Source organism: Carcharodon carcharias, chromosome 1, assembly GCF_017639515.1.
Source record: "Carcharodon carcharias isolate sCarCar2 chromosome 1, sCarCar2.pri, whole genome shotgun sequence".
Lineage (NCBI taxonomy): Eukaryota > Metazoa > Chordata > Chondrichthyes > Lamniformes > Lamnidae > Carcharodon > Carcharodon carcharias.
Genome location: NC_054467.1, coordinates 69,191,507 through 69,218,813, shown reverse-complemented (window position 1 = coordinate 69,218,813; position 27,307 = coordinate 69,191,507). Strand labels below are relative to the sequence as shown.

The window sequence follows — 27,307 nt, the reverse complement described above, 5'->3', positions numbered from 1 at the left end:
TACTGGCATCTTATCGAACGTCTTTTGGAAATCCAAGCATTCTACATCCACTGGGTCCCCTTTATCTACCCTACAAGTTATATCCTCAAAAGACCCTAATATGTATGTCAAACGCAATTTCCCTTGTAAAACCATGTTGACTCTGTCTGATCATACGATGATTTTCTAAGTGCATCGTTAAGATTTCCTTAATAATAGATCCCAGCATTTAATGTCAGGTTAACTTGTCGGTAGTTCCCTGTTATGTCCCTGCCTCCTTTCTTGAACAGCAGTGTTACGTTTTTCTGGTTTTTATTCGACTGGGGCTATTCGAGAATCTAGGGAATTTTGGAAAATCGTGATCAGTGCATTCATATGGACCAAAATTTCATCAATGCTACTTCATATGGATTAAAAATATACATATACTAAAATGTAACTCGAAACATAAAATTAACTGTGGAAATGCTAGGTGGCATACTTATAACAAGAATAGAAAATGCTGGAAAGACTCAGAAGGTTAGGCACCATTTGAAGGAGAACAGATGAGTTCATAGTTCATGCATGGCCTCAAACCCTTCATCAAAACTGGAAGATATTTCCAACTGTAAAAGCAATTAAATAATAATTTGTCTGCTCTCTCCACAGATTCTGCTGAGTGCTTCCAGCATTTTCTGTTCTTCTTTCCAATTTCTAACATCTACAGTATTTTGCTTTTTTTTAAGCATATTTACAACTTGGAACAAGAAAAGAAGAGTAGTTTAGAGACGTGTTCAGCTGGTCCAGCCGTGTGGCAAGCAACATGCTTAGTTAGTGCTAGCAGCATTGCAATGGTGAGGAAGCAATGGTGAAAAAATTATTTTAAAGCAACAGTGAAAATCAAAAAACCCAGAATATCTTATTACACACCAACAGCACCAAAAGAAATACTTGCAAAAAGTAAACTGGTCATTCAAACACACAGTGAAATGTCATAACTCTAAAGGAGTAGCTAAACACTGAGAGAAAGGATGCTGCAAAAAAAAAATACCAATCAGGGTTTCCATAACATTTCAGTGCCAAGACACTGGGATAAAGTTACCAGGCTGGTCTGCTAAAGTCTCGTCAATTTTTAACAAGTTTCTCCAGTCTTAGTTTGTTTGAAGAACTATCCCACAAACTTGTCAAAATTCTCATGTCATATTAATTTGTCTCTGAATGTGAACCCTGCTAGTATAATTATGTTTACCACAAATTTTAAGGAGTTATTAAAAATCAGCCAAGGTCATGGCGGAGGTAATTAAATAAAGCAACAATTTTACAGCCAACACCTTAACATTTGTGGAATGTGGAAGATGACATTGAGAATATGGTACAAGGTAAAACAAAACTTTACTGCATTTAATTTCTACAACAACATGTAATGTAATGTAATAAAACATCCCACGTGAGCTTTATGAAACAAAACTTAACACTTATGGGGATCTTAGGCTAGATGGTCGAAAGCTTGGTCAAAGGGATAGGTGGTAAGGAGCCTCTTAAAGGAGGGGAGGTAAACAGGCAGATGAGTTAGGGAGGGAACTTTAGAATTTAGGGCCTTGGCAGTTGAAAACACAGCCACTAATCCTGGGGCAATTAAAGTCAGGGACGGGCATGAGGCCAATATTAGGAGTGCAGATATCTCTGAGGCCTGGTCAGTTTAAAGCGATAGGAAGAGTGAGGCCATGGAAACATAACAAGGGTGGGATATTTTAAACCAGGAGCCAATGTAGGTCAGCAAGCACTGGGATGATGGGTGAACAGGACTTGATGCAAGTAAGGGCATTGGCTTTCGATTACCTCAAGTGTACAGATGGTAAAATATGGGAGACCAGCCAGCTGTGCAATGGAATAATCAAGTCTAGAGGTAACAAAGGCATGAATGAGGGTTTCAGCAGGAGATGAGCTGAAACCAGGGCAAAGTTGCGGAACTGGAATTAGGCAGTCTTAGTGATGGTATGGATAAGTGTTGGAAATTCATCTCGGGTCAAATTTGGCATTAAGGTTTTGAACAATCTGGTGGACAGAATGTACCAGACAAGGGGGTGAGGGATGAGATCAGGGTAGGACTGGAACAAAGAATATTCAATGTTTCTCACACAAAGGCAGGCTTAGACAGAATTCATAGTGGCACCATTTATTTGCATGAAGTGGCTGCAGTCAAAGTTGTTCAACATGAGAACAAGTGCAACCACGTGGAGGAGGATGATGCTGGATGGGGATTGGTTGGACTCTGTTCAAGGAAGAAGCAGAGAGCCTTCAGACTTTCCAGGTAGTGAATGGAGGGGCAGAGGGATTGGAAGTCCGTGGTGAAGAGGAATCTGTTAGGCTAGGAAACTGAAAACTATTGGAGTGGCAGAGGGCGTTAGAAGAGATGCAGATGTAGATCAGAAGAGACTAGACAAGGGGAGAAAAAGCTTGAAATAAGCGATCATAGATTTTCATAGTGCCCCAATCATACACAATCTGCTTCCTTCCAAAGCTCTAGGACTGCCCTAGTAGACATATCAGGGGGGACCTTTAGCACACAAAATTAGAGGCAGGTGAAAGTGAACATTTTAAAACTTTGAACCGTGACCTCAAGGCACCCACTTCCAGGTTTAACAAAGGCAGGACAAAGGTGAACAATTTAAATATCTCAATGAAACTGGCAGCTGCTGATTTAACCTGCTTTACAGGCCTTGGGAAACTTGGCAGCTGAAGTGAGGTGAGAACAGCCTCGGGAGAGAAGGTAAGTACCTTTACACAACCCCTTGTGAGTCAGGCAGGAATTCTTCCCCCAGGCCCCCCAAGTTCCCCCATCCCACCACCAATACAAACCCCCAGGGTTGGGAATCAGACCACCCCAGGATTTGGGGATCAGAACCTTACCTTACACCCCAAGTTGAATCCAGCACCAGGTACAACCCTGCCAGGATCATGTCCTAAGGTTTGTTCTGCAGTGCTACCTGCCTGACTAGAAGCCAAGCCTGCCAATCAGGCCAACTTGAAGCAGGAAGCCTGTCCAAAAGGTCAAAAAATGCAGTGAAGACTTTCAACAAATGTGAAAACTCAGGCTTCCAGGCAAAGCTCCACAATCCCCTGCCTACGGAGCTCACCTCTGTTAACACCCTGGCCATCATTTCAGCCTCTTCTTGTCCCATGGAACTTATTTCTTCCCATTTATATATGTCATTTAATTTGTCTTGAAGTACAGACAGACTTACCTGAGCCCAGTGGTTTTTAAACACAATGGTGCAGGTTTCCGAGTCCACACCAGAAAGACTCGGGATCTGTTGATTCTCTTTGTTAATGGCAGCTGAAGCCATGTCATTGAGTGGATCTGTTTTAGACCATATCAGAAGTATGCCAGCAGAAAATGTTCAATTGTTTCTGCAGTCTCAAGGTTCCAACCACCATGCTGTACAAAGGCTGTCTAGTTTGTTTTGCATTAACCTGGAAGAGATTTAAAAAATGTCAGAACACCATCAGATCCATGAACTGAACAGAAATGCACCTGATTATTTTAGATAAAGGCCCATGGTTACTGTTCTCATGTCTTCAGGAACTTATTTTTCTACACAGTTTTAAAACACAGCAGTTCTACACAACAAGATCGAAAATGTTTTTAAAAAAAAATCATACTCTGCAGGGAGTGATTTAATTACTGTAAAATTTGCAAAGAGTTAAGCGCTACTTACCTTGTCATCTCCAACTTTACATTGAAGGGAATTTATTCTTCACCTTATATGTTACCACACCCAGCACCTCAAGGCCCTATTGGCTCTGTTCCAGTCACAAAGTGATTATGCAGGTTAATTGGGCTGATTCATGGGAGATTTTACACTCAGCTTTATGTTCATTAGTTTAGGTGGAAACTTGGGAAGAATTTTATCTCAGTCAGGTGGGCGCATTTGGCACAATGTCCAGATTCCATCCACCAAGGAAATGGCAGGCCAAAAGCGTTTACAACTCAGAGATATAAAAAGGAGGTCTAAGATAATTAGGTAGCACAACATGAAAGCCAGGATAGTGGTAAGATGGGAAACAAAAACAAAAATACCTGGAAAAACTCAGCTGGTCTGACAGCATCTGTGGAGAGGAACACAGTTAACGTTTCGAGTCTGTATGACTCTTCACCAGAACTAATGGAAAATAGAAATGAGATGGACTATAAGCTGGTTGAAGGGGAGTGGGACAGGTGAAGCTGGATAGAGGGCCAGTGATAGGTGGAGGCAAAGAAGAGATTGCTAAAGATGTCATAGACAAAAGGACAAAGGGATGTTGAGGGTGGTGATATTAGCTGAGGAATGTGCTAATGGTGACATTATGGGTAGAAAGCAGGATGAGCAAGTGACAGAAAGCCCTAGTGGGGGTGGGGGGAAGGGATCAAAATAGGCTAAAGGGTAGAGATAAAACAATGGATGGAAATACATTTAAAAATAATGGAAATATTTGGGAAAAGAAAAAGATATATAAAAATATATATATACAGAAAATTATAAATTATTGGAAAAAGGGGAATTGGAAAAAGGGTGGGGATGGAGGAGAGGGTTCATGATCTGAAGTTGCTGAACTCAATATTAAGTCCAGAAGGCTGTAAAATGCCTAGTTGGAAGATGAGGCGTCATTCCTCCAGTTTGCGTTGAGCTTCACTGGAACATTGCAGCAGGCCAAGGACAGACATGTGGCATGGGAGCAGGGTAGATTATTGAAATGGCAAGTGACAAGGAGGTCTGGGTCATACTTCTGGACAGACCGAAGGTGTTCCGCAAAGTGGTCACCCAGTCTGCGTTTGGTCTCTCCAATGTAGAGGAGACCCCATTGGGAGGAGCGAATGCAGTAGACTAAATTGAGGGAAGTGCAAGTGAAATGCTGCTTCACTTGAAAGGAATGTTTGGGCCCTTGGATGGTGAGGAGAGGAGAGGTAAAGGGGCAGGTGTTGCACCTTCTGCGGTTGCATGGGAAGGTGCCGTGGAAGGGAGTTGAGGTGTAGGGAGTGATGGAGGAGTAGATCAGGGTGTCCCAGAGGGAACGATCCCTGTGGAATGCCACCAGGGGGGTGAAGGGAAGATGTGTTTGGTGGTGGCATCATGCTGGAGTTGGCGGAAATGGCGGAGGATGATCCTTTGAATGCGGAGTCTGGTGGGGTGATAATTGAGGACAAAGGGGACCCTATCATGGTTCTGGGAGGGATAGGAAGGTGTGAGGGCAGATGCACGGAAGATGGGCCGGACACGGTTGAGGGCCCTGTCAACCACCGTGGGTGGAAAACCTCGCTTAAGGAAGAAGGGAGACATGTCGGAGGAACTGTTTTTGAAAGGCATCATCAGAACAGAAGCGACAGAGGTGAAGAAACTGAGAGAATGGGATGCAGTCCTTACAGGAAGAGGGGTGTGAGGAGCTGTAGTCGAGGTAGCTGTGGGAGTTGATAGGCTTTTAATGAATACTGGTGGACAGTCTATCACCAGAAATTGAGACAGAGAGGTCAAGGAAGGGAAGGGAAGTGTCAGTGATGGACCATGTGAAAATGATGGAGGGATGGAAATTGGAAGCTAAATTAATACATTTTTCCAGGTCCAGATGAGAGCATGAAGCAGCACTGAAGTAATCATCGACGTACAAGAGAAAGAGTTGTGGGAGGGGGCCTGAGTAGGACTGGAACAAGGAATGTTCCATATACCCCATAAAGAGACAGGCATAACTGGGGCCCATGCGGGTACCCATAGCCACACCTTTTATTTGGAGGAAGTGAGACAAGTCTAAGGAGAAATTGTTCAATGAGAGAAGTTCAGCCAGACGGAGGAGAGCAGTGGTGGATGGGGATTGTTCGGGCCTCTGTTCGAGGAAGAAGCTAAGGGCCCTTAGACCATCCTGGTGGGGGATGGAGGTGTAGAGGGATTGGACGTCCTTGGTGAAGAGGAGGCGGTTGGGACCAGGGAACTGGAAATTGTTGATATGATGTAGGGTGTCAGAGGAATCGCGGATGTTGGTGGGAAGAGACTGGATGAGGGGAGAGAGAATGGAGCCAAGATAGCAAGAAATGAGTTCTGTGGGGCAGGAACAGGCTGACACAATTGGTCTGCCGGGACAGTCCTGTTTGTGGATTTTGGGTAGGAGGTAGAAGTGGGCCGTCCGAGGTTGGGAGACTATGAGGTTGGAAGCTGTGGAGGGAAGATCTCCAGAGGAGATAAGGTCAGTGACAGTCCTAGAAACAATGGCTTGATGTTCAGTGGTGGGTCATGTTCCAGGGGGAGGTAGGAGGAAGTGTCTGCGAGTTCACGGTCAGCCTCTGCGAGGTAGAGATCAGTACACCAGACAACAACAGCACCACCCTTGTCAGCAGGTTTGATGACAATGTCAGGGTTGGACCTGAGAGAATGAAGTGCGGCAAGTTCAGAAAGAGACAGGTTAGAGTGGGTGAGAGGACCAGAGAAATTGAGACGACTGATGTCACGCCGAAAAGACCAAGAGCAGGTAAGAATCCAGAGGGAGGGGTCTAGGTGGAGGGAGAATATTGGAGTCAGGTAAAAGGGTGCGTGAACGGGGAGTGGAACATATCTTGTTCCAGTCCTAATCAGGCCCTCTCCCACAACTCTTTCTCCGATACATCAATGACTGCTTTGGTGCTGCTTCATGCTCTCATCTGGACCTGGAAAAATTTATTAATTTTGCTTCCAATTTCCACCCCTCAATCATTTTCACATGGTTCATCTCTAACACTTCCCTTCCCTTCCTTGACCTCTCTGTCTCAATTTCTGGTGATAGACTGTCCACCAATATTCATTACAAGCCTACCGACTCCCACAGCTACCTCGACTACAGCTCCGCACACTCCGCTTCCTTTAAGGACTCCATCCCCTTCTCTCAGTTCCTTCGCCTCCGTCCCTTCTGTTCTGATGATGCCACTTTCAAAAACAGTTCCTTTGACATGTCTCCCTTCTTTCGTAACTGAGGTTTTCCATCCACAGTGGTTGACAGGGCCCTCAACCGTGTCCGGCCCATCTTCCATGCATCCGCCCTCACACCTTCCTCTCCCTCCCAGAACCATGATAGGGTCCCCCTTTTCCTCACTTATCACCCCACCAGCCTCCGCATTCAAAGGATCATCCTCCACCATTTCCGCCAACTCCAGCATGATGCCACCACCAAACACATCTTTCCTTCAAACCCCCAGCGGCATTCCGCAGGGATCATTCCCTCTGGGACACCCTGGTCCACTCCTCCATCATCCCCTACACCTCAACTCCACCCCCCCCCCCCCCACCACCCCCACCACCCCCCCACCCCCAACACGGCACCTTCCCATGCAACCGCAGAAGGTGCAACACCTGCCCCTTTACTTCTCCCCCTCCTCACCATCCAAGGGCCCAAACACTCCTTTCAAGTGAAGCAACATTTCACTTGCACTTCCCTCAATTTAGTCTACTGCATTCGCTCCTCCCAACGTGGTCTCCTCCACACTGGAGAGACCAAACGCAGACTGGGTGACCACTTTGCGGAACACCTTCGGTCTCTCCAGAAGTATGACCCAGACCTCCCTGTCACTTGCCATTTCAACAATCTACCCTGCTCCCATGCCCACATGTCTGTCCTTGGCCTGCTGCAATGTTCCAGTGAAGCTCAACGCAAACTGGAGGAATGGCACCTCATCTTCCAACTAGGCATTTTACAGCCTTCTGGACTTAATATTGAGTTCAGGATCTTTAGATCATGAACCCTCTCCTCCATCCCCACCCCCCTTCCGATTCCCCTTTTTCCAATAATTTATAATTTTTAATATTTTTTTATATCTTTTTCTTTTCTCACCTATTTCCATTATTTTTAAATGTATTTCCGTCCATTGTTTTATCCCTACCTCTTAGCCTATTTCGATCCCTTCCCCCCACTCCACCCCCACTAGGGCTATCACTTGTCAGTCCTGCTTTCTACCCTTAATGTCACCATTAGCACATTCCTCAGCTAATATCACCACCGTCAACACCCGTTTGTCCTTTTGTCTATGACATCTTTGGCAATCTCTTCTTTGCCTCCACCTATCACTGGCCCTCTATCCAGTTCTACCTGTCCCACCCCCGCACCCCCAACTTCAACCAGCTTATATTTCATCTCATTTCTATTTTTCCTTAGTTCTGATGAACAGTCATACAGACTCGAAACATTAACCGTGTTCCTCTCTGCAGATCCTGTCAGAACTGCTGAGTTTTTCAGGTATTTGTGTTTTTGTTTCAGATTTCCAGCATCCACAGTATTTTGCTTTTATCTTTGTGGTGAGATGGGGTTGGGGAAGAGAAAAGGAGAGAGGGGGTTAGTGTGATGGGGGGGTGGGGTGAAGCAGGGACCCCAGCGCGATGTGGCGGGGGGCAGAGATCATGAGAACGACGGCCTGAGCAGGGTGAGCCACAAGGGAGATGGTGTCCAAGGCAGGCAGAAAGAGGAGGTAGGGTGATAGAGATGGAGCGAATGTGATGCAATGGCGGGGGTAGATTGTTGGTGGTCTGGTCTGATTTTCTTGATCTGAGGAAAGAGAGGGGTCAAGAATTGCTGGATTGAAGAGATAAGTGGAATACAGAGAGTATGAGAGCATCAGCAGACCATTTGATTGTGTGAGGCATCACATTTAAACTCAATCCTATCCCTAACTGAGTGTCAACACACACATTCTAACAGGCACCATGAGTTAACAAATATGAGTGGGAATCAAAACTGCTATCTTTACCATGAGACAATCAGCGAACTGCATTTTGTCCACCTCAAAATCTGATATTGCAAGATGGCTGACCACTTGCAATTTCCACAGCTGAATATTACACATCTCGTCATCATCTTGTTTCTTTGTGTTCAGATTATTCAGGCTATCTAGCTGTTTCTGTCCTTCAGGGGTGGAAGCACAATCTTCTGTCACTAGCTAATTAACTCAAAGAGAAATAGAAACAAAATGTGGAGGTCAGGACAGAGTCCCTGCATGGATCTGGGCAGCACTTTCAACCTCAACATTTGAAGCCATTTGTACACAGCAGGCAAGAATCACAAACATTTGCAGTGTTAACTTTACCGTCTGTTGTCTTCACTGCTGCCTAACACGACCTCAGAGGAAGGCCTAATGCCAAATCTAGTCTGATACTCAGAGCCTTACAGTTCCAAAATTCAACTCAAGAAATTCATGCCAGGTGAGTTAGCATTTAGAACTCCCTTGATAATTCCATGGCTTTTGCCAGCAGGTAACTGAGCCACGAAAGTTGGAGATAGAACCTGGGGCCACCTTCGTGGGCAGAATTTTACATTCTGCGGGTGGGCGAGCGCCCGACCCGAACAGGCGTAAAATCACGCGAGATAGCACCAGGGGAAAGTCCCGAGTCATCACGCACTCGTGTGATATTTCGCTTGGCAGGCACGCGCAGCAGTCAGTAGAGCCCCTGCTGACAATTAAGCCCATTAACGATTGTAAGTGACTTTTCGTGGCCCGTCCACAGGCGGTCTTTACATTTTTGATGAAACCTCCATATAGGATGATCTCAAATAGGATATGAAATCTCAAATAGGATATAAAATAGAAAGAAATACCTGGGGCTGCATTTTTATGAGGTCTGCTTTCAGGTGCTTGATTGTGCTGCGTGAACATATTTTGCAGCATTTCTATTGTTTTGTTTATTCTGTGGAGGTCTGCAGCTCCGAGGCAGCTGTCTGCCTTCAGGGAGCTCACTAGAAGCACTCACCCACGTCCGTGGTGACCTCTTCCCACCCCCACCCCAGCAGCACTGAGCTTTTCAGCAGGTGTTTCCAGCCAGTGTGAAATCGCGGTCAGGGGCCGATCACAGTCGAAGGCCAATTTCCCATCTGCTCCCTGGCTACCAATCACATGCGCCCGGCGAGTGCAAAATTCAGGCCCATGTGTACAGAGTTAGCCAGGGGAATGTAGGTGGGGCACTTTTGAAGAGCAAGGGTATTCTCTCAGTGCTTTAGTCAACAGATGTCCTTTATTAACATTTGCCTCATTACTTTAGATGGCGACTAGCTGTGCAAAGATCAGCTGCCAAGCTTCACTACAAACTGTGACATTGCAAAAATCATTAATTGACTTTGAAGTACTTTGCTAAATTCAGAGGATGTGGAAGGTGCAAAATAAATGCAAATTCTTTATTTTCTTTCCAAGCTTCCTGTTACTACTGAATGCGTACAGTATTTGATTTATTTTCGGAATTCAATTTATTCGGTTAATGGTCTAAACTATAGTTTTTGGAAGTTTTTTTTAATATTAGGGTGGGCAAATATATATAATTGGAGAATAACCATTCTCAGGATGTAAAATATCAAGCTACCAATCATTAATTGCTTATGCCTAGTTGCCTTGAAGGTGGTGGTGGTGAGCTGCCTTCTTGAACCACCGCAATCCGGTAGGTGAAGGTATGTCCACACTGCTGAAGTTCCAGGGTTTTGACCCAGCACCAAGAAAGGGTCAAAATCCTGATCTCTCAATCTGGCCACCTGTCACACAAAATGCTATATGAATTTTATTTCCATGTCACTTTTCTCCCACTTTGATAACTAAAATTTCCCCAGCATGTGCAAAATTAGGCTTGAACAAAATGATAATTTCAGAAAGATACATACATCACAATAACAATTCAATTGATCAATTGTTAGTGCATTTTAATGCTTTCCTTAAAGTTTTTACCTCAAGGACTCAACCCTCTAACAGAAGCTTGAACTTGGATTTTATCCAGGGTTATAATTTGGAGCTGAATTGAAGCACATCTGATTTCCCGGGATATATCAATGCTTCTCAATCAATACTACTGATATCTTTTAGGTTCTGGCACTTTTTGCTCAATAGCTTTTCTCTAAATAGTTCTGTAAAACAAGAGGACAATTTCTAAAGCTATAACTTATTTTGAGGGTTTCTTTGGTAAAAAAAGGGAGAGGCAATTTCTGTATGTAAATGAAAGGGAGGAAAAAATGATTTTGTGATTACACAATCTACTTTTATTTAGCATTTTACAAACTTCAAGGAGAGACAGCAAAATGATTATAAAATTCCCACGTCAGCAGTTATAATGAAAATTACCTAGGTAAACTTGTCATGCATGTTTTACAGTTCAGTTGTGAGCGTATTAAGTTCAAAAAGAACCTCAGGCCGGGATTTTCTGGCTCTGCCATGGCAGACACGGTGAGTCATTCCAATCCCTGTTGACTTCGGCGGGACTGGAAGATCCCGCTGGCGAGAAGGGCTGGAAAATCCCGTCCTCAGAGTCTGAGACTCCAGTCCGTATCAAGAACATACAAGAGCAGATTGCTCACTAGTGGCTGGAATTTGAGAAGGAAGACAGTTCCGCAGTTCCACTGAGATTCCACCCTGTTTCCTTCAGACCTCTATATTCCAGCAGGTGGATGTAGGCCTCCCCCCACTCCACAGTAAGGAATGTATCTGGGGGAATTCCAAGGCTACACCATAAATTCTGTCCATTTTATCCTAATAAAACCTTAACAAAATTCTTATGAACTGTCTGGAGCAAAACAAACAATACTAGTTACGCAAAGCCTACTAATAAACAACCCATGGATACAGTGAGGGACATAAATTCACACGGTCCTTAATTCCTCTGTTTAATGGTTGATCAGAACAATGAAATAAAGGGCTAATTCTAGAAATAAAAAAACAGAACCATACAATCATGAAATGGTTACAGCACAGGAGGAAGCCATTCAGCCCATCATGACCTTGTCAGTTGTCTCCAAGAGCACTTTACTTATTCACACTCCCCCACCCATTCCACGTACCCCGATAAATGTTTTCTTTCCAGGTGGTTATCCAATTCCCCTTTAAAAGCCACCATGGAATCTCCCTCCACCACACTCTTAGGCAGTGTGTTCAAGATCCTAATAATTCCCTATGTAAAGAAGTTTTTCCTCATGTTGCCATTGGTTAATCTCTTGCCACACATTGTTCCTGACCCTTCCACCAATGTAACAGCTTCTCTCCATCTACTCTGACCAGACCTCTCATGATCTTGAATACCCCTGTCAAAACTCCTCCCAATCTTCTCTAAGGAAAACAATTCCAGCTTCTCCAACCTATCCAGCAATGAAGCCCCTCATTCCTGGTAACATTCTCCTAAATCTTGTCTGCAACCTATCTATAGCCTGCATATCCTTCCTAACGTGCAACCCAGAATTGGACACAATAGTCCAGCTGAGGCTGAACTAGTGTTTTATAAAGGTTTACCATAACTTCCTTGTTTTTGTACTCTATACCTTTATTTATAAATCCCAGGTCGCTGGATGCCTTTTAACTACTTTCTCAAACTGTTCTTCCACCTTCAACAATTTGTGCAAATATACCCCCCATGTCCCTCTGCTCCTGCACCCCCTTTAGAATTGTACCCTTTATTTTGTTTTGCTTTTTCCTCATTCTCTCTCTCAAAATGCATCACTTTGCACTTCTCTGCATTACATTTCATCTGTCACATGTTCACCTATTCCAACAGACAGTCAATGTCTGCTTGAGGAATCTATCATTATCCTCCTCACAGTCCACAACACTTGGCAGTTTTATGTCACCTCCAAATTTTGAAATTGTGCCCTAAATACCTAAATAGGTTACTAATATACTGCCAAGAAAGGCAGTGGACCTAGTAATGACCCCAGGAAATACCTTTCTCCAGAATATAAAACAACCATTCACCATTATTCTCTGTTTCCTGTCACTCAGCCAATTTTATATTTATGATGCCACTGGCCCTTTTCTTCCACGGGCCTCTTTGCTAACAAGCCGATTATGTAGCACTTTATCAATATCTTTTGAAAGTCCACGTATACCACACAAACCACATTACCCTCATCTATTCCCTCTGTTACCTCAACTGAAACTCAACCAAGTTAGCTCTCCTTTCTTAATTAATGTACCCTTGTCCAGCGAATGTTCATTTTGTCCCGGATTAACGTTCCTACAGACTTTCCCACCACTGAGGTTAAACTGACTGGCCTGTAGCTGTTGGTTTTATCCTCACACCCTTTTTTGAACAAGGGTGTAACATATGAAATTCTCCAGTCCTCTGGCACGACCCCTATACTGAAGGAGGATTGGAAGATCATGGCCAGTGTCTCCAAAATTTCCACCCTTACTTCCTTTAGTATGCTCGTATGTCTTCCATCCAGTCCTGGTGACTTAGCAACTTTAAGTCCTTCTTTTTGAATTTTTAACCCATCCAGGATTTCAACTACCTGCACTTTCGCTATGACTATGGCAGAATCCTCTTCCTTGGTAGAGACAGATGTAAAGTACTTATTTAGTATCTCAGTCATGCCCTCTGCTTCCTTGCATAGGTCCCCTTTTTGATCTCTAATCACATCCACCCCTCCTCTTACTGTCATATTACTATTTATATACATATAGAAGACTTTTGGATTCTCCTTTATGTTCACTGCCAGTCTCTTCTCATACCTTTCTTATTCCCTTTATAACTTCCGCTCTAAGCTCTCTACATTCAGACTAGGTCTTTCTTATATTCTTATTTTTCTGATATCTGCAATTCGTACCCTTTTTCTGCTTCATCATCACTTTCATCACCCAGAAGATTTGGTTTTGTTTGTCATACCTTCCCCCTTGTAGCAATGTATCTCCACTGTACCTCAAACATCTCTGTAAAGGCAGCCCATTGTTCCATTGCAGGTTTACCCACAAATCTTTGATTCTATTTACTTAGGCCAGATCCATTCTCAACCCACTGAAATTGGGCCTCCCCTTGCGAGAGCATTGGTCTAGGCTCTATTGAGGTGCAACCCCTCCAGCACATCCCCTAGGACCGGTCCCGATGTTCCAGGAACCTACAGCCCTCCCTATTGCCCATCTCTCCACCATGCATTCATCTGCTTTATCCTCCTATTTCTGTACTCACTAAATATGGCACTGGCAGTAAATTTTGCCTGCAGGATCTCATCTCTTTCAACCCATACCATTGATACTGATATTGACAACAACCTCTGGCTATTCATCCTCCTCTCGCAGAGTGCACTACAGCCAGTGACATTCTTGACCTCGGCACCAGTGAGGCAACACATAACCTGCCTATTCCCCTAACTATAGAATCTCCTATCACTATTGCTTTCTCACTTCCTCCTGCCCACCCCCACCCCCCCACACCCTGCCACCCATGGCACCGTGGACTTCGCTCTGACTGCACTGTCCACAGGAACCATCACTCTCAGCTGAATTCAGAACTGCATGTCAGTTGGAGTATGAGATGGGGAATCCAGAACTCCAGACTGGCCTAGTCATCCTTGATTTCCTGGTAGTCACCCACTTTCTCTGCATGTGCATCTTTAAGCTGTGGGGTGACCACCTCATGAAACATGCAATAGACATAGCTTTCAGCCTTGCAGATGCACCTCAATGACACCAGCTGCTGCTCATACTCCAAGGGATTTTTTTTTAATTTATAAGAAGAAGGGATAGGCTCATGAGAAATAAAGCCACCCAAAACAACAGTGAAATGAAAACAAAATGACAAAGAGGCTTGCTTCATCTGTTTCTTGTATATCCTTTGGGTATTAAAAATAAGCTTTGCAAGCGGGAATGCTTTCACCCTATGAAGTCTTCCAGTAGTGAGCCCATGTCACATTTTATGATGATCCAAGCTGCTCCTGCAGCTTGTGTTCCATATGGTTATTAGATACAAAAAGACATCAATTTACTAAGTTTAAGCGTTCAGTCAATTAAAACAAGCCAGAGTATCATGCCAAGAGGAATAATAGCAATAAATGTCATTCTTCCAAGAGTAACTTATAATACAAACATAATGTTCATTACCAGGAACATATGATTTTTATACTTATATCTTCAATGTTATAGATCCTATATGATGAATGAAAAGAATTCATCAGCAATGAAGAATATAATTTAAAACTGCTTCTTCTTCTTTCTACATTGCACAAAATTTACAATAAGTGTTGGTATCTCTACTACCAAGAAAGATAATGAATAATATTACATTTAATTTGCTCATAGCATTACTGTGTTGTTACTAATACAAAGCAGTGTTTAACATTCCTTACTGACAGTGCATAGCCATCAATAGAAGATAATACACAATAAATAACTTGCCACATGTATGATCTACTTACAGACTTGAAAGTAAATTTTATTTGTAAAATCTCACTCAATTTCTTCACATTGACACATAGCTTATTACTTCCTCCTGTACACACAGTTTTAACAGGCTTATTCTGGAGTGCATGGTAAATCATAAGCCATTTTATTGCAAGGGAAAATTACAGTTCAATAGCTTGTTATTCTACTCCTGCTCACTGATATGTAATAGGGCTGGCTCAATTAAAAAGAACATCGATAAAGTAAAGCTTTCCACTGAATTACAAATAAAGTTGTCAAAGCAATTACTTTTTACAAGTAACTTCTCATATTTTCTGCTCCATTAAACCTGTACTGTGTTCAATTGCTATGTCGTAATATTTGCAGGCATACTCAGGTAGATTTAACATTGATGTGTGTATACTTGGAAGTACCGGAGTATAAGGATGGGAGGTACTCTTATGCATAGCTATGTACTATTGGACTAAAACAGGACTTTGTAAGTCTTTGCGGTGTCTGGCAGTGATACAACATCCTTAGAAGTCAACATAATGGGCCAAATCTTCCGGTCTCCGGATCGTCATTGCCGCTGCTCAGGAGATTCTGGCCATCATGTCTGCTTACTTCTAATGCAATTATATCTAGTCAGTTCGGATGATTATGTTCTGGAACAATCTCATTGGCTCAAATCATGCAAGGAACGGCAAATGCTGTCGAATTGCCACTTTGCTCCTCCTTTCTGCTCCAAGCCAGAGCTCCGCACTTCTGGCTGGGACTTCTGCTCCCAGATTCTCCAGAAACGTGCAGCATATCTGAAATGGAACTATTTATTCGTAGCACTGGATTATCAAGGGAAGACAAGCCACACCCTCTTTTTATGGCACCAGTTGCCACATTTCACTAAGTAAAGAGTTTAAATGTCCCAAAGCTTCTTTGAAAAGCTATGGAGAGAAAGCAAGGGAGCAGGGTGAGGCAAGGAGGCAGGGCAGAGTGGGTAAGGTAAGTGGGTAAGGGGGTAGGGTGCGTGAGGGTATAGTGCAGGAGTTGGGTAGGGTGAAGTTGGGGGGGGTGGCGTCAGGGATGAATCAGGCAGTGAGGTCAGGTCGGGTGGGGAGTCGGAAGACGAGGTTGGGTTGGAGGGAGTTGGTGGGGGAGGCTCACGGGGTAGTCGGGTGGTGAGCTCAGGTCTTGTCAGGGTGGGAGATGGGGTCAGGTCATGTCAGGGTGGGGAGGTGAGGTCAGTTGCATAGTTACCCAGATGTCAGAGTTGGAGGCTTTTGCGGAGGAGGTCCCAGGGAACAGATGAATTACCCATCAGAAGTTCAAGCTTCCTGGGCAATTCCCACAGAGTCATTGCATTGTGACTTCCAAGGGGTAGCGCATAGCGCATCTTGGGGCTATACATCTCTGGCTATCCGGCGACCGGAAGATCTAGGCCATTATAAATCATTAGGCAAGGTTTTTTTAAATCGCTATTAAACCAAGGCTCTGTCTGCCCTCTCAGGTAGATGTAATAGATCCCATGGCACTATTTCAAAGAAGAGCAGGGGAGTTATCTCTGGTATCCTGGCCTATTTAGCCCCCAATCAACATCATAAAAATCAGGTTATCGGGTCAATTTTGCACATTGCTATTTGTGATGCTTCGCTGTGTGTAAAATTGTCTGCCATGTTTCCTACATTACCATAAGACCATAAGGCATAGGAGCAGAAATTAGACCATTCGGCCTGTCGAGTCTGCTCCGCCATTCTATCAAGGCTGATAAGCTTCTCAACCCCATTCTCCAACAGAGAATTACAACAGAGACTACACTTCAAAAAATACTTAACTGGCTATAAAATTCTTTGGGATTTGTAAAAAAATTCTGTTTCAGGATTCTAACACACAAGCTTACAGGAAGACTGCCCCCCATCCTTGAACATTTACTTGGAAGTAGTGTACTACATCTGGAGTACTCTAGTGATTAATGTTGTGAAAGAGACCATGTAACCATAACATTTTTTCTTTTTATTGTGACGTTGTTCATTTGCCACACATTGAATACTGTTCCATTAGTTTAATTGACAGAATGAGAAAGGGCTGAAGAAATACAACTTTGCTGAATGGTCATTTTTCCATGGAAGCTTTTGAAAATACCTTGAATTTCTGCTTAAACATATAACAAATTAAATATGATTATAGTTTGATTTGCAGAATCTTACCTCAAATGGGATAAGACCTCATTGAGCAATGGCAAAAAGGAGGCGGCAGAATCCATTGCTAATTAAACCTCAATCAGCAAAGAAAATGATAATGGAAAGAGAAGTATACAAAGTGGCCGTATATTTCATACCATCACACAAAGTCAAAATTGGCTGCACCGTCGGGAATCACAATCTTACGCCCAATCACTGAGAGGGACTGTCACTCCAGTGTCACAATAGTTGAGGCAGCAGTCCTCACAAACTCAACAAGAGGAAGAGTAAGTCAGTTAATTAAATAAAGGAACTACTGCACATGAAAAGGTAAGAAAACTTTATTCTTTTTTCCACCTTCCCTCCTATGGGTTGGGACATAATCCTGATACACAACTCAAAGCTCACAATAGTGGAGTTTGTTCATGGCATGAGGGATATTACTCTATTTCCATGTTTCACTGAGCTGAGCCTGGAGGTGAATAGACTGTCTCTGCTGCTGTCCAGGCCAATTACATTCCTGCAGCTCAGGAAAAAGATCTCATTAGTCCAGATTAAATTAACCTCAGTTCCAGAACAGACTAAAAATTGGTAAAACTATGCATTCGTTGTGACGCTGGGATGTCAAGTTTTAACCTCCAATGTAAAACATGGAGTAATTGAAATGATCAAATCAAACCAAGCCCAACAGTTTAACAATACAGTGAGCTTCAAATGAACCATACCTGACACTGGGAAATGGATACGTGTATTTCTCATGAATTTTGCAATGGAGTAAAGAATAAGAAAGTGAGCTGATGAAATTATACTCATTAAATGTTGATAGGTAGAAGAGAAATGAGTAACTTATTTTTCATCCTTTGGAAAACATGTAGCCACAGAAGAGTAAATTTTCAAGCTAAATATAGAACCATAAGTTTGTAGGAACTAGGTCACCTTTATCCGCAGAGAGCTGCTCACATCCTGAGTAACTGAGTTTGACAGCAAATAGCCATTATGTGATGAAACACCAGACTGGCCCAGTTAGTCCCTCAAATGTGGTGTTAGACATGAACTAAACGCTTCTCTCAGATTCATATTAAAAATTAAAGCTACATGTTTTTCCTAAATAGTCTCCATTGAATTCAGATCTAAATTTGGGAAGTAATCTGTAGTCATTCACCATTCGGAACAGGCAGAAGGAAAGAAAATTGCTATGGCTTATAACCAATAATCATACTTTCATAAGGGCAAGCTGGCAGCACCCATCGTACCTCCAAACACAGCTCACATTTGGCAGTTATCAAATTTGGGCCTGGTACCTCACTGATAGCAGCCCACAGATAAGGAGGAGCAAGGGAAAGCAGGTGGGGGTTTGAAAGGGGGCAAATACAGGTTGGCAGTGGACTGCAGTAACATTGCGTAGAGAGGCAGTAACTGGTCCTCCTGGTTCCACAGCGCTAGTAGTAAAACTACCAGCTAGATACTATTTGCTACTATTGACTAGATCATTGTAGGACTAAAAGAAATAGTCTGAGCACAACATATCCTCTGTCTAGTGTTTCACCAATTTTGTGGTAGGGTCTTGAAATAGACACGCTGCTACTGTGCCAATGCTGCTTTCAGGTGGGTGCCAGGGACTCCAAAAAAGAGCAATGTGCAGACGCCATGCTGCCAGTGCTGATGTGAAAACGCCCACAATGCACACCAGAGTCTATTTTCCACAAGTTAGCAAGTACCATTTAATAGTGACACCTCGTCACTTACAATAAAGGTTGTATCAGGTCCCAAACATTCAACTTTGCTCACTTGTATGAAACATTTTTTTGTTTTTATCTCTGTGTTTAATTGACTACCACTGCTCTTCAAGAAATGCCTACCTTGAAGAAGTTCTGTTCGTCTCTGCGACAAGATTTCCATATCTCTCTTTTGCCTTGTTCACCTTCATTGCTTTCCATTTCTCTCCTGGTGTTTGACAAGGTGTTTACTAAAACCTGCTTTCACAGCCATATCTCCTTTCTCAGTGACTGTCTCCGTCTCCGACTTACCCCACGTGGATTTCAACTGAAATTCCACCCCTCATGTTTCGAACCCACCCAGGATTACAGGTATCTCCGGGACATAAAACGTTTCTCGGACTGCTGTTCCCGTCACATTCTGAGATCCACACTCAGTGCCATGCGCCGCCATATGAACACACTCAACCTCTCCCTCCAGCAGCACCGCCGTACCCTTTTTCAAAGCTACACGTGCCCCAGTTTCATTTTATTCTTCGTCTCATCCGACGCCTCAACAAGAAACTTTTTCTCTTTCTCTCAAGTGCTAAAGAGCGCAAGCTCCAGCAACTCATCGACATCAACACCCATCTAGGACCCTCCACCCCTGCCTGTCCCTCCGTCCCCACCCCATCTTCCAATCCCAGCCCCAGCCGTGTATTCACTATACCCCCTGACCTTCCCCTCTCTGACGCTGAATGTTCAGTGCTTAGCAAAGGACTTAGTTTCATACCCTTACGCCCTCATCTCAATGAATTTCGGGCTCGGCATGATGCTGAACTCTTCTTCCGCCGTCTTCGACTCCGGGCTCACTTCTTTGGGCAGGAGTCCTCTCCCAGTTCAACAGATCCTTTTACCCACCTCCAATATTCTCCCTCCACCTGGACCCCTCCCTCTGGATTCTTACCTTCTCTTGATCTTTTCATTGAGAACTGTCGCTGCGACATTAGTCGTCTCAATTTCTCTGCTCCTCTCACCCATTCTAATCTCTCTGTCTGAATTTACTGCACTCCGTTCTCTCAGGTCCAACCCTAACATTGTCATCAAACCCGCTGACAAGGGTGGTGCTGTTGTTGTCTGGTGCACTGACCTCTACCTCGGGAGGCTGAGCGTCAACTCGCAGACACTTCCTCCTACCTCTCCCTGGACCATGACCCCACCACTGAACATCAAGCCATTGTTTCCAGGACTGTCACTGACCTCATCTCCTCTGTGGATCTTCCTCCCACAGCTTCCAACCTGATAGTCGCCCAACCTCGGACGGCCCGCTTCTATCTCCTACCCAAAATCCACAAACAGAACTGTCCTGGTAGACCGATCGTGTCAGCTTGCTCCTGTCCCATGGAACTCATTTCTCGTTATCTTGACTCCCTTCTCTCTCCCCTTGTCCAGTCCCTTCCCACCTACAGCCGTGATTCCTCTGTCACCTTATGTCACATCGACAATTTCCAGTTCCCTGGCCCCAACCTCTTCCTCTTCACCATGGACGTCCAATCCTTCTACACCTCTATCCCCCACCAGGATGGCCTGAGGGCCCTTAGCTTCTTCCTCGAACAGAGGCCCGAACAATCCCCATCCACCACTACTCTCCTCCATCTGGCTGAACTTGTTCTCACGCTGAACAATTTCTCCTTCAACTCCTCTCACTTCCTCCAAATAAAAGGTGTGGCTATGGGTACCCGCATGGGCCCCAGCTATGCCTGTCTCCTTATGGGTTCCAGTCCTACTCCGGCCCCCTTCCACAACTCTCTCTCCGGTACATCGATGATTACTTCGGTGCTGCTTCATGCTCTTGTCGGGACTTGGAAAAATTTATTAATTTTGCTTCCAATCTCCACCCCTCCATCATTTTCACGTGGTCCATCTCTGACACTTCCCTTCCCTTCCTTGACCTCTCTGTCTCAATCTCTGGTGATAGACTGTCCACCAATATCCATTACAAGCCTACCGACTCCCACAGCTACCTCGACTACAGCTCCTCACACCCCGCTTCCTGTAAGGACTCCATCCCATTCTCTCAGTTCCTTCGCCTCCATTGCATCTGTTCTGATGATGCTACCTTCAAAAACAGTTCCTCTGACATGTCCTCCTTCTTCCTTAACCGAGGTTTACCACCCACGGTCTTTGACAGGGCCGTCAACCGTGTCCGGCCCATCTCCCGCGCATCCGGCCTCATGCCTTCTCCTCCCTCCCAGAAACATGATAGGGTCCCCCTTGTCCTCACTTATCACCCCACCAGCCTCCGCATTCAAAGGATCATCCTCCGCCATTTCCGCCAACTCCAGTATGATGCCACCACCAAACACATCTTCCCTTCACCCCCCCGTCGGCATTCCGTAGGGATCGTTCCCTCCGGGACACCCTGGCCCACTCCTCCATCACCCCCTACTCCTCAACCCCCACCTATGGCACCTCCCCATGCCCACGCAAAAGATGCAACACCTGCCCCTTCACTTCCTCTCTCCTCACCGTCCAAGGACCCAAACACTCCTTTCAAGTGAAGCAGCATTTCACTTGCATTTCCCCCAACTTAGTCTACTGCATTCATTGCTCCCAATGCGGTCTCCTCTACATTGGAGAGACCAAACGTAAACTGGGCAACCGCTTTGCAGAACACCTGCGGTCTGTCCGCAAGAAAGACCCAAACCTCCCTGTCGCTTGCCATTTTAACGCTCCACCCTGCTCTCTTGCCCACGTCTGTCCTTGGCCTGCTGCATTGTTCCAGTGAAGCCCAACGCAAACTGGAGGAACAGCACCTCATCTTACGACTAGGCACTTTACAGCCTTCCGGACTGAATATTGAATTCAACAACTTTAGGTCTTGAGCTCCCTCCTCTAACCCCACCCCCTTTCTGTTTCTTCCCCTTCCTTTTGTTTTTTTCCCAATAATTTATATAGATTTTTCTTTTCCCACCTATTTCCATTATTTTTAAATCTTTTGTGCTCCCCCACCCCCACTAGAGCTATACCTTGAGTGCCCTACCATCCATTCTTAATTAGCACATTTGTTTAGATAATATCACCAACTTCAACACATGTGTTCTTTTGTTCTTTTGTCTGTGACATCTTTTGATGATCTGCTCCTATCCTAACACTCCCCCCCTCTACTTCTCCACCCCCCCCTTAAAACAGCTTATATTTCCCTCTCCTTGTAAAGAAAGATTAGTTCTGTTGAAGGGTCATGAGGACTCGAAACGTCAACTCTTTTCTTCTCCACCGATGCTGCCAGACCTGCTGAGTTTTTCCAGGTAATTCTGTTTTTGTATTAAATTTAGTGTTAAGCCTGGCTATTAACTCAGAACTGGAACTTAACTCAGAACTGGAACTGGGTGGGACCAAGGTGGGCACAAACCCTAATCCCCCACCCCAGCAGCCTGAGGCCTAAGAGGCTATAACTTTTGGGCTTCATTCACATGAATTCTCCCCTGGTGAGCAGGGGCACATTGTCAGGTAACAGAAGGCCATTAGCAACAACTAACAAATTAATTCCCCCTGACACTCAGGTAAGTCACTAGGAGGAGATTAGGCCCAGATGAAAAGGCCATGGCAGGGGAAGGCTAACCTTTCCTCTTGGGGCTCAGGATCAAGGTGGATTTTGCCTGCCACCCCTGACTTTGTTGATGATGGGAAAGATCACTACAGGGCAGTTGTCCTGAACTGCCTATTTAGAATGACCAATACTGTCAGTGGCAGGCTCAACTGAACAGGTTGCACGACTCTACTGAAACTCTCCTGGCCCTACAAGGAAAGGCAGAAGAAGTTGGGGGCTGGGGTGGGGGGGGTGGGGGGGAAAGAAACAACTGTTTGGGTCTCTCTTCCTGCTTCTGACAGGAAGGTCAGAATGGCCTCAGCCTACCAGTTAGAACAGCAGTCAGGGTCCAATGAAGTTTTTGGTCCCAAATTTGCACATTGGAAGAATCACTCCACCAGTTTCAGCTAGCTGTCCTTGCTGTGTGCCCAGAAAGTCATGTTGGACTAAAAGAAAGGAGTGGGACAGCAGTGGACAAATCTCTCAGCAATTTAAAATGCCTGCCTAGTTTCCGGCAGAAGGTTAAAACTCCTGTTTTGAATCATGTTTCTAAAGAGTACATTTGCTGTTTTTGGATTGCTTTGGCTGTCATCCAGTACAACAGCTGCCAATCCACCTAACTAGAGCAGATGGAGACGCCATTTTAAAATCTGAATTGGTTAAAACAGAAAACAATAAAGCTAAATTTAGAAAAGATATTAAATGGGACCAATTCAGATCAACTCTAAATCTGGAAATGTCTTTACTACCTCACTTTACAGGCATCAATACACTTTATTCCCCCACCCCAATCCTCCTCCCAACTCTGTTTTTACATATCTCATTATAGGTCAATGCCCCAGGACAATGCATATAGTGAGCTGGTCAGTGGATTTGTTGTTATTGCTGCCTTTCCCCTAAACTGATATCACCAACTTTACACATTTCTCAAAACATGATGATATTTTGGTGATTCCCAGAAATATTAAATGTATTATGGAAATCACCATAACAGACAAATATTATATTCAAATATAATAACATTGTGGTATCACACAGGGCAATTTCTTTTATTCTGTTACCAGGAAAGCAGACAGTTGTAAAACGTAGTTTAATGATACCGGAAAAAGGGTCAACAGATGATCTATGTCTAACAGCTCTATAAGGATTCCGCCTATCTCAGCATGGCTTCATACATATGAAAAGTGTGAACAGGCTGTTATAATTTGTTGAAGCTTTGTTAAAGATCAATTGTGAAAAATGTTGCAGAATTACAAGGTAATTGAAAATAATTGAAGGGACAGTTAAGAGGGAAAAAATTGAAGGGCTATGGGAAATAATAGGTGAGTGGGATGAAATGGATAGCACTTTTAAAGAGTCAATATAGGCACAAAAGGCTGCATGGACTCCAATACAGTATGATTCCATGATACACTTGAAGTTAGTGCTCTTAAAGGCTAAAATTTTGAAGTATGACCACAACAGTGACAGATATGAATCAAATAGAATGGAAGACTTTTCTTTCCCAGAGTATGGAAATGGCTGGTGCTGTTGAGTGTCTACAGGGGAAGGAGAAGGAGAAGGAAAACTGGGAATACTGAGGTGCAAAACTTTCAGCCAGTCACACACTGTCCTGACTTGGAAATAAGCTGCCATTCCTTCATCTAAATCCTGATACTTCCTATCTAACAATGCTGTGGGTGCACCTATAATCACACAGACTGTTCAAGAAGTTGGCCTATTACCAAAAATTAGGGATGGACAATAAATCCTGGCCTTGCCAGTGTTACTATCCCAACCGATGTTACTACTGGACAAGCCTGATCCCAGGTTGGAACCCAGGTTGACAGATCCTAACTTTTATTTTTTGTTTGGTTATGAGGAGAGTAGCTACTGAACAGAGTCACAGGAGTCAGCTGATGAACTTTTAACAAAAGCATAAAACATTTATATAACAAGTAAAGATGAACTATATTGTAATACTCCTTCACCCATACCTATACCTTTACAGATATATACAGATTTGTAAGGACAACACAAATTACAAAAGCTATTTTATACTCTAATGTTCACAGTAAGTACACAGTCCATGTAAACCAATAAGTGACCTGTGGTCAGACACACCACACTCTGAAACCAAGTGACAGATGCCACCCCAACCAGATGCTATGGATCTCTCATTAACTTCCCCCAGACACTTGTCACACCGTGAACCAACCCATCTCACTGAACTCCGTCTTTCACACAAGGGTTTCCAATCTCCGTTCTCCAAGAACTCGCTTTGGAATCATTCCCCCAAACCAGTGATTTCTGTTGTAGTGTGGCCTAGTCGCCTATTTGTAATAGAGTAGATCTGGAGACAACTTTCTAAGTGGAAACATTAGGTTTATTTACAATACAGCCAGCAGCAACTACATGTGTGCTTTCAACTCCAACTTTATCTCCACACTGACCATGGAGGTAGCCCGCGCTGCTAAGACACTGGTTTACACAGGTCATACGAACTTACATCACAGAACTATTCTTAAAGGTACAGTCCAACATTTAATAAAACCATAATTACACACTTTCCCTCAGATGCCTTCCTCAAGGGTCCACTTCCAGAGTTTCGAACTCTCCTTGCAATGTTCCTCTCTCCTGGGTTGCCACGTGCATTCAAGCTTTCTTTCACACACTCTCTCTCACTGACTCAACCATCAACAGTACACCACTGCTTCATATGCCCATAACAAAGAATTACAGACAGTTCAGTTGTTTCTTTGGACCTTCTGACTTCTTACAAGCCTTTATATCGCTTTAAATCTGCATCCTATAGCTTTCTCCCTTGAAGTTTGGGGCCTTCCTGTGCTCCTCACTCTTAACCAATTAAAAGGACATTTTCCTGGTTCCTGACCTTCCTTGGGCTAGAAGGTCTTCTTGGGACTTTCTCCTTTTCCAGTCCCCTGAATTTGGGGACTTCATTCTATAGTTTCTTTGGAGAAACCTGCATATACTGGCAATTGCTTCTTCTAGTTTTTTCTGTGTGTATGTGTGTTTGTCTGTCTCTCTGGACTCCTGTTGCTAGGCAATAGCACAGTTTCTTTTCTACTCTTGTGTTTGCTTTAACTTTTCTTGAGGAGTTATAAAACTCATGATAAATGCAGGTATACAAACAGCTTTAGACCTGCTGTCCCCACTCAAAAATGAAACTAAATCCCAGGTTTCACTTTTTAAAGTGAAACTAAAACTCAACTTGACCTTTTCTTAACATACAAATACAGAAATACAGATCAACCTTAAACTTTAAAGCTAAAACTCATTCCTAACACCCACAAATACAAATATAACAAACTATCTCTATTTCCTAACACCAGTGATATCCATATCCCTAAGACCGATGCAGTTGGTAAAGCAGTTATTTTTAAAAATCCCAGAGGGAAACTTTAAACAACTGTCATAATCAATAATTTTAAGTGTTATGTTTGAGATGCGACTCTAAACCCAGGAATTAAACCATTAGTTCGAGGTTTTACATTAAACTAAAAGAAACATTTTATTAATTTACACAAGTTAAAATATATATATACATGGCTACAAATTACTACTATCATAACTTTTAATAAATTCCCAAACTAATCTCCATTAAGGCAACAGCAACCCATAGACTTAACCAAATACCAGACAAAGCATTTTCATCTTACAAATTCAAAATGAGGTTCTTTTCACTGTGGAGCCAGTTGGAGTCTTGCAGCTGCCTTTTACCTATTGCCTCTGCCTGCGCACCCCAAAACTACTGAAGTAATACCTACCACCACTGATTGAATTCAAATTCTCATTGTCTCACCAGCCTCTTTGAATTCCACCTTTTAACAATGAAATCCCTTTCATTGTACCAGTTTTATTAGTAACTTAAACATATGGCTTGGTCGCTGCTAGAAAGGTGTCAACTTTTCACCCCACTTCTTGAATGCTGTATTCAAAAAATGTAAATACACACTATCTCCCTTACATATCAAAACTAGTACATATCAAAGCACCCAGACTAGCTGGCTTTAATCCATAAGACATACCCATAGACTAAACTCTATTTTAAAAGAAAAATATTTTCCAAAATATTATATACATTAATAGCTTCATGACAATCACATAAATGAAAATAAAACACAGCAAAGGGCTACCTTGGCAATTTAAGGATAGTCTCCTTGCAGAGTCTGATCTAATATCTGCTGTTGGCATTTGATGTAGAAGGCCTCCAGGATCAGTTTACCATCCACTGCATTCATTACCTGTGACAGTGAAAGTAAACACTACCTTCACTCAGTAACTTTTCTATGTGGGACCAGCACATATCTATCAATATGAATGTCAAAATTATGGTTTAATTTAGTGTGTAATGTACCTTTAAGAATAATACTCATTAGGGAAGATCGCATGATCTGTAGTAACCAACAGGAAAGTAGTGCAAGCTGCCTCATTGGCCAGTGTAGAGACAGAGTTGGAGTTGAAAGCACATGTGTAGTTGCTGCAGAGTATATTGTAAATAAACTTAATGTTTCCACTCAAGAAGAATCTGCAGATCAATCTTATTGCTAATAGTACAACTCAGCCACCCTACAACAAATTGGCAACAAGGATAAAACAAGATTGAACAGAAGAAATCAAGTTAGAAAGAAATCAGCACTGTACCTCGCCCGGTGACTGTAAGTGGCAAGCTCTGTTAGAATAGAAGAAGCTATCCTCTCTCAAAATGCCACACTTTGGGAGAATTAATCCTTTTGAACCAGTCACAGATGATTGGTCTCAAAACATAGAATGCCTCACGTTCCTTTCT

General features: G+C 43.5%; 1 protein-coding gene across 7 annotated transcripts in view; it reads right to left on the bottom strand.

The window, feature by feature from the left end:
• Positions 1-27,307, bottom strand: part of fhip1aa (FHF complex subunit HOOK interacting protein 1Aa) — a 176,888-nt gene that overhangs the window by 89,659 nt on the left and 59,922 nt on the right. For 6 of the 7 annotated variants that reach the window (XM_041201850.1, XM_041201875.1, XM_041201856.1 and 3 more), the window contains one exon: positions 3,204-3,432. In XM_041201850.1, coding sequence (XP_041057784.1) covers positions 3,204-3,305 — 102 coding nt within the window. In that variant the 5' untranslated portion in view covers positions 3,306-3,432. Of the gene's footprint in view, positions 1-3,203; positions 3,433-3,677; positions 3,692-27,307 lie in introns of those variants that run through there. The other variant, XM_041201901.1, reaches the window with a different exon arrangement.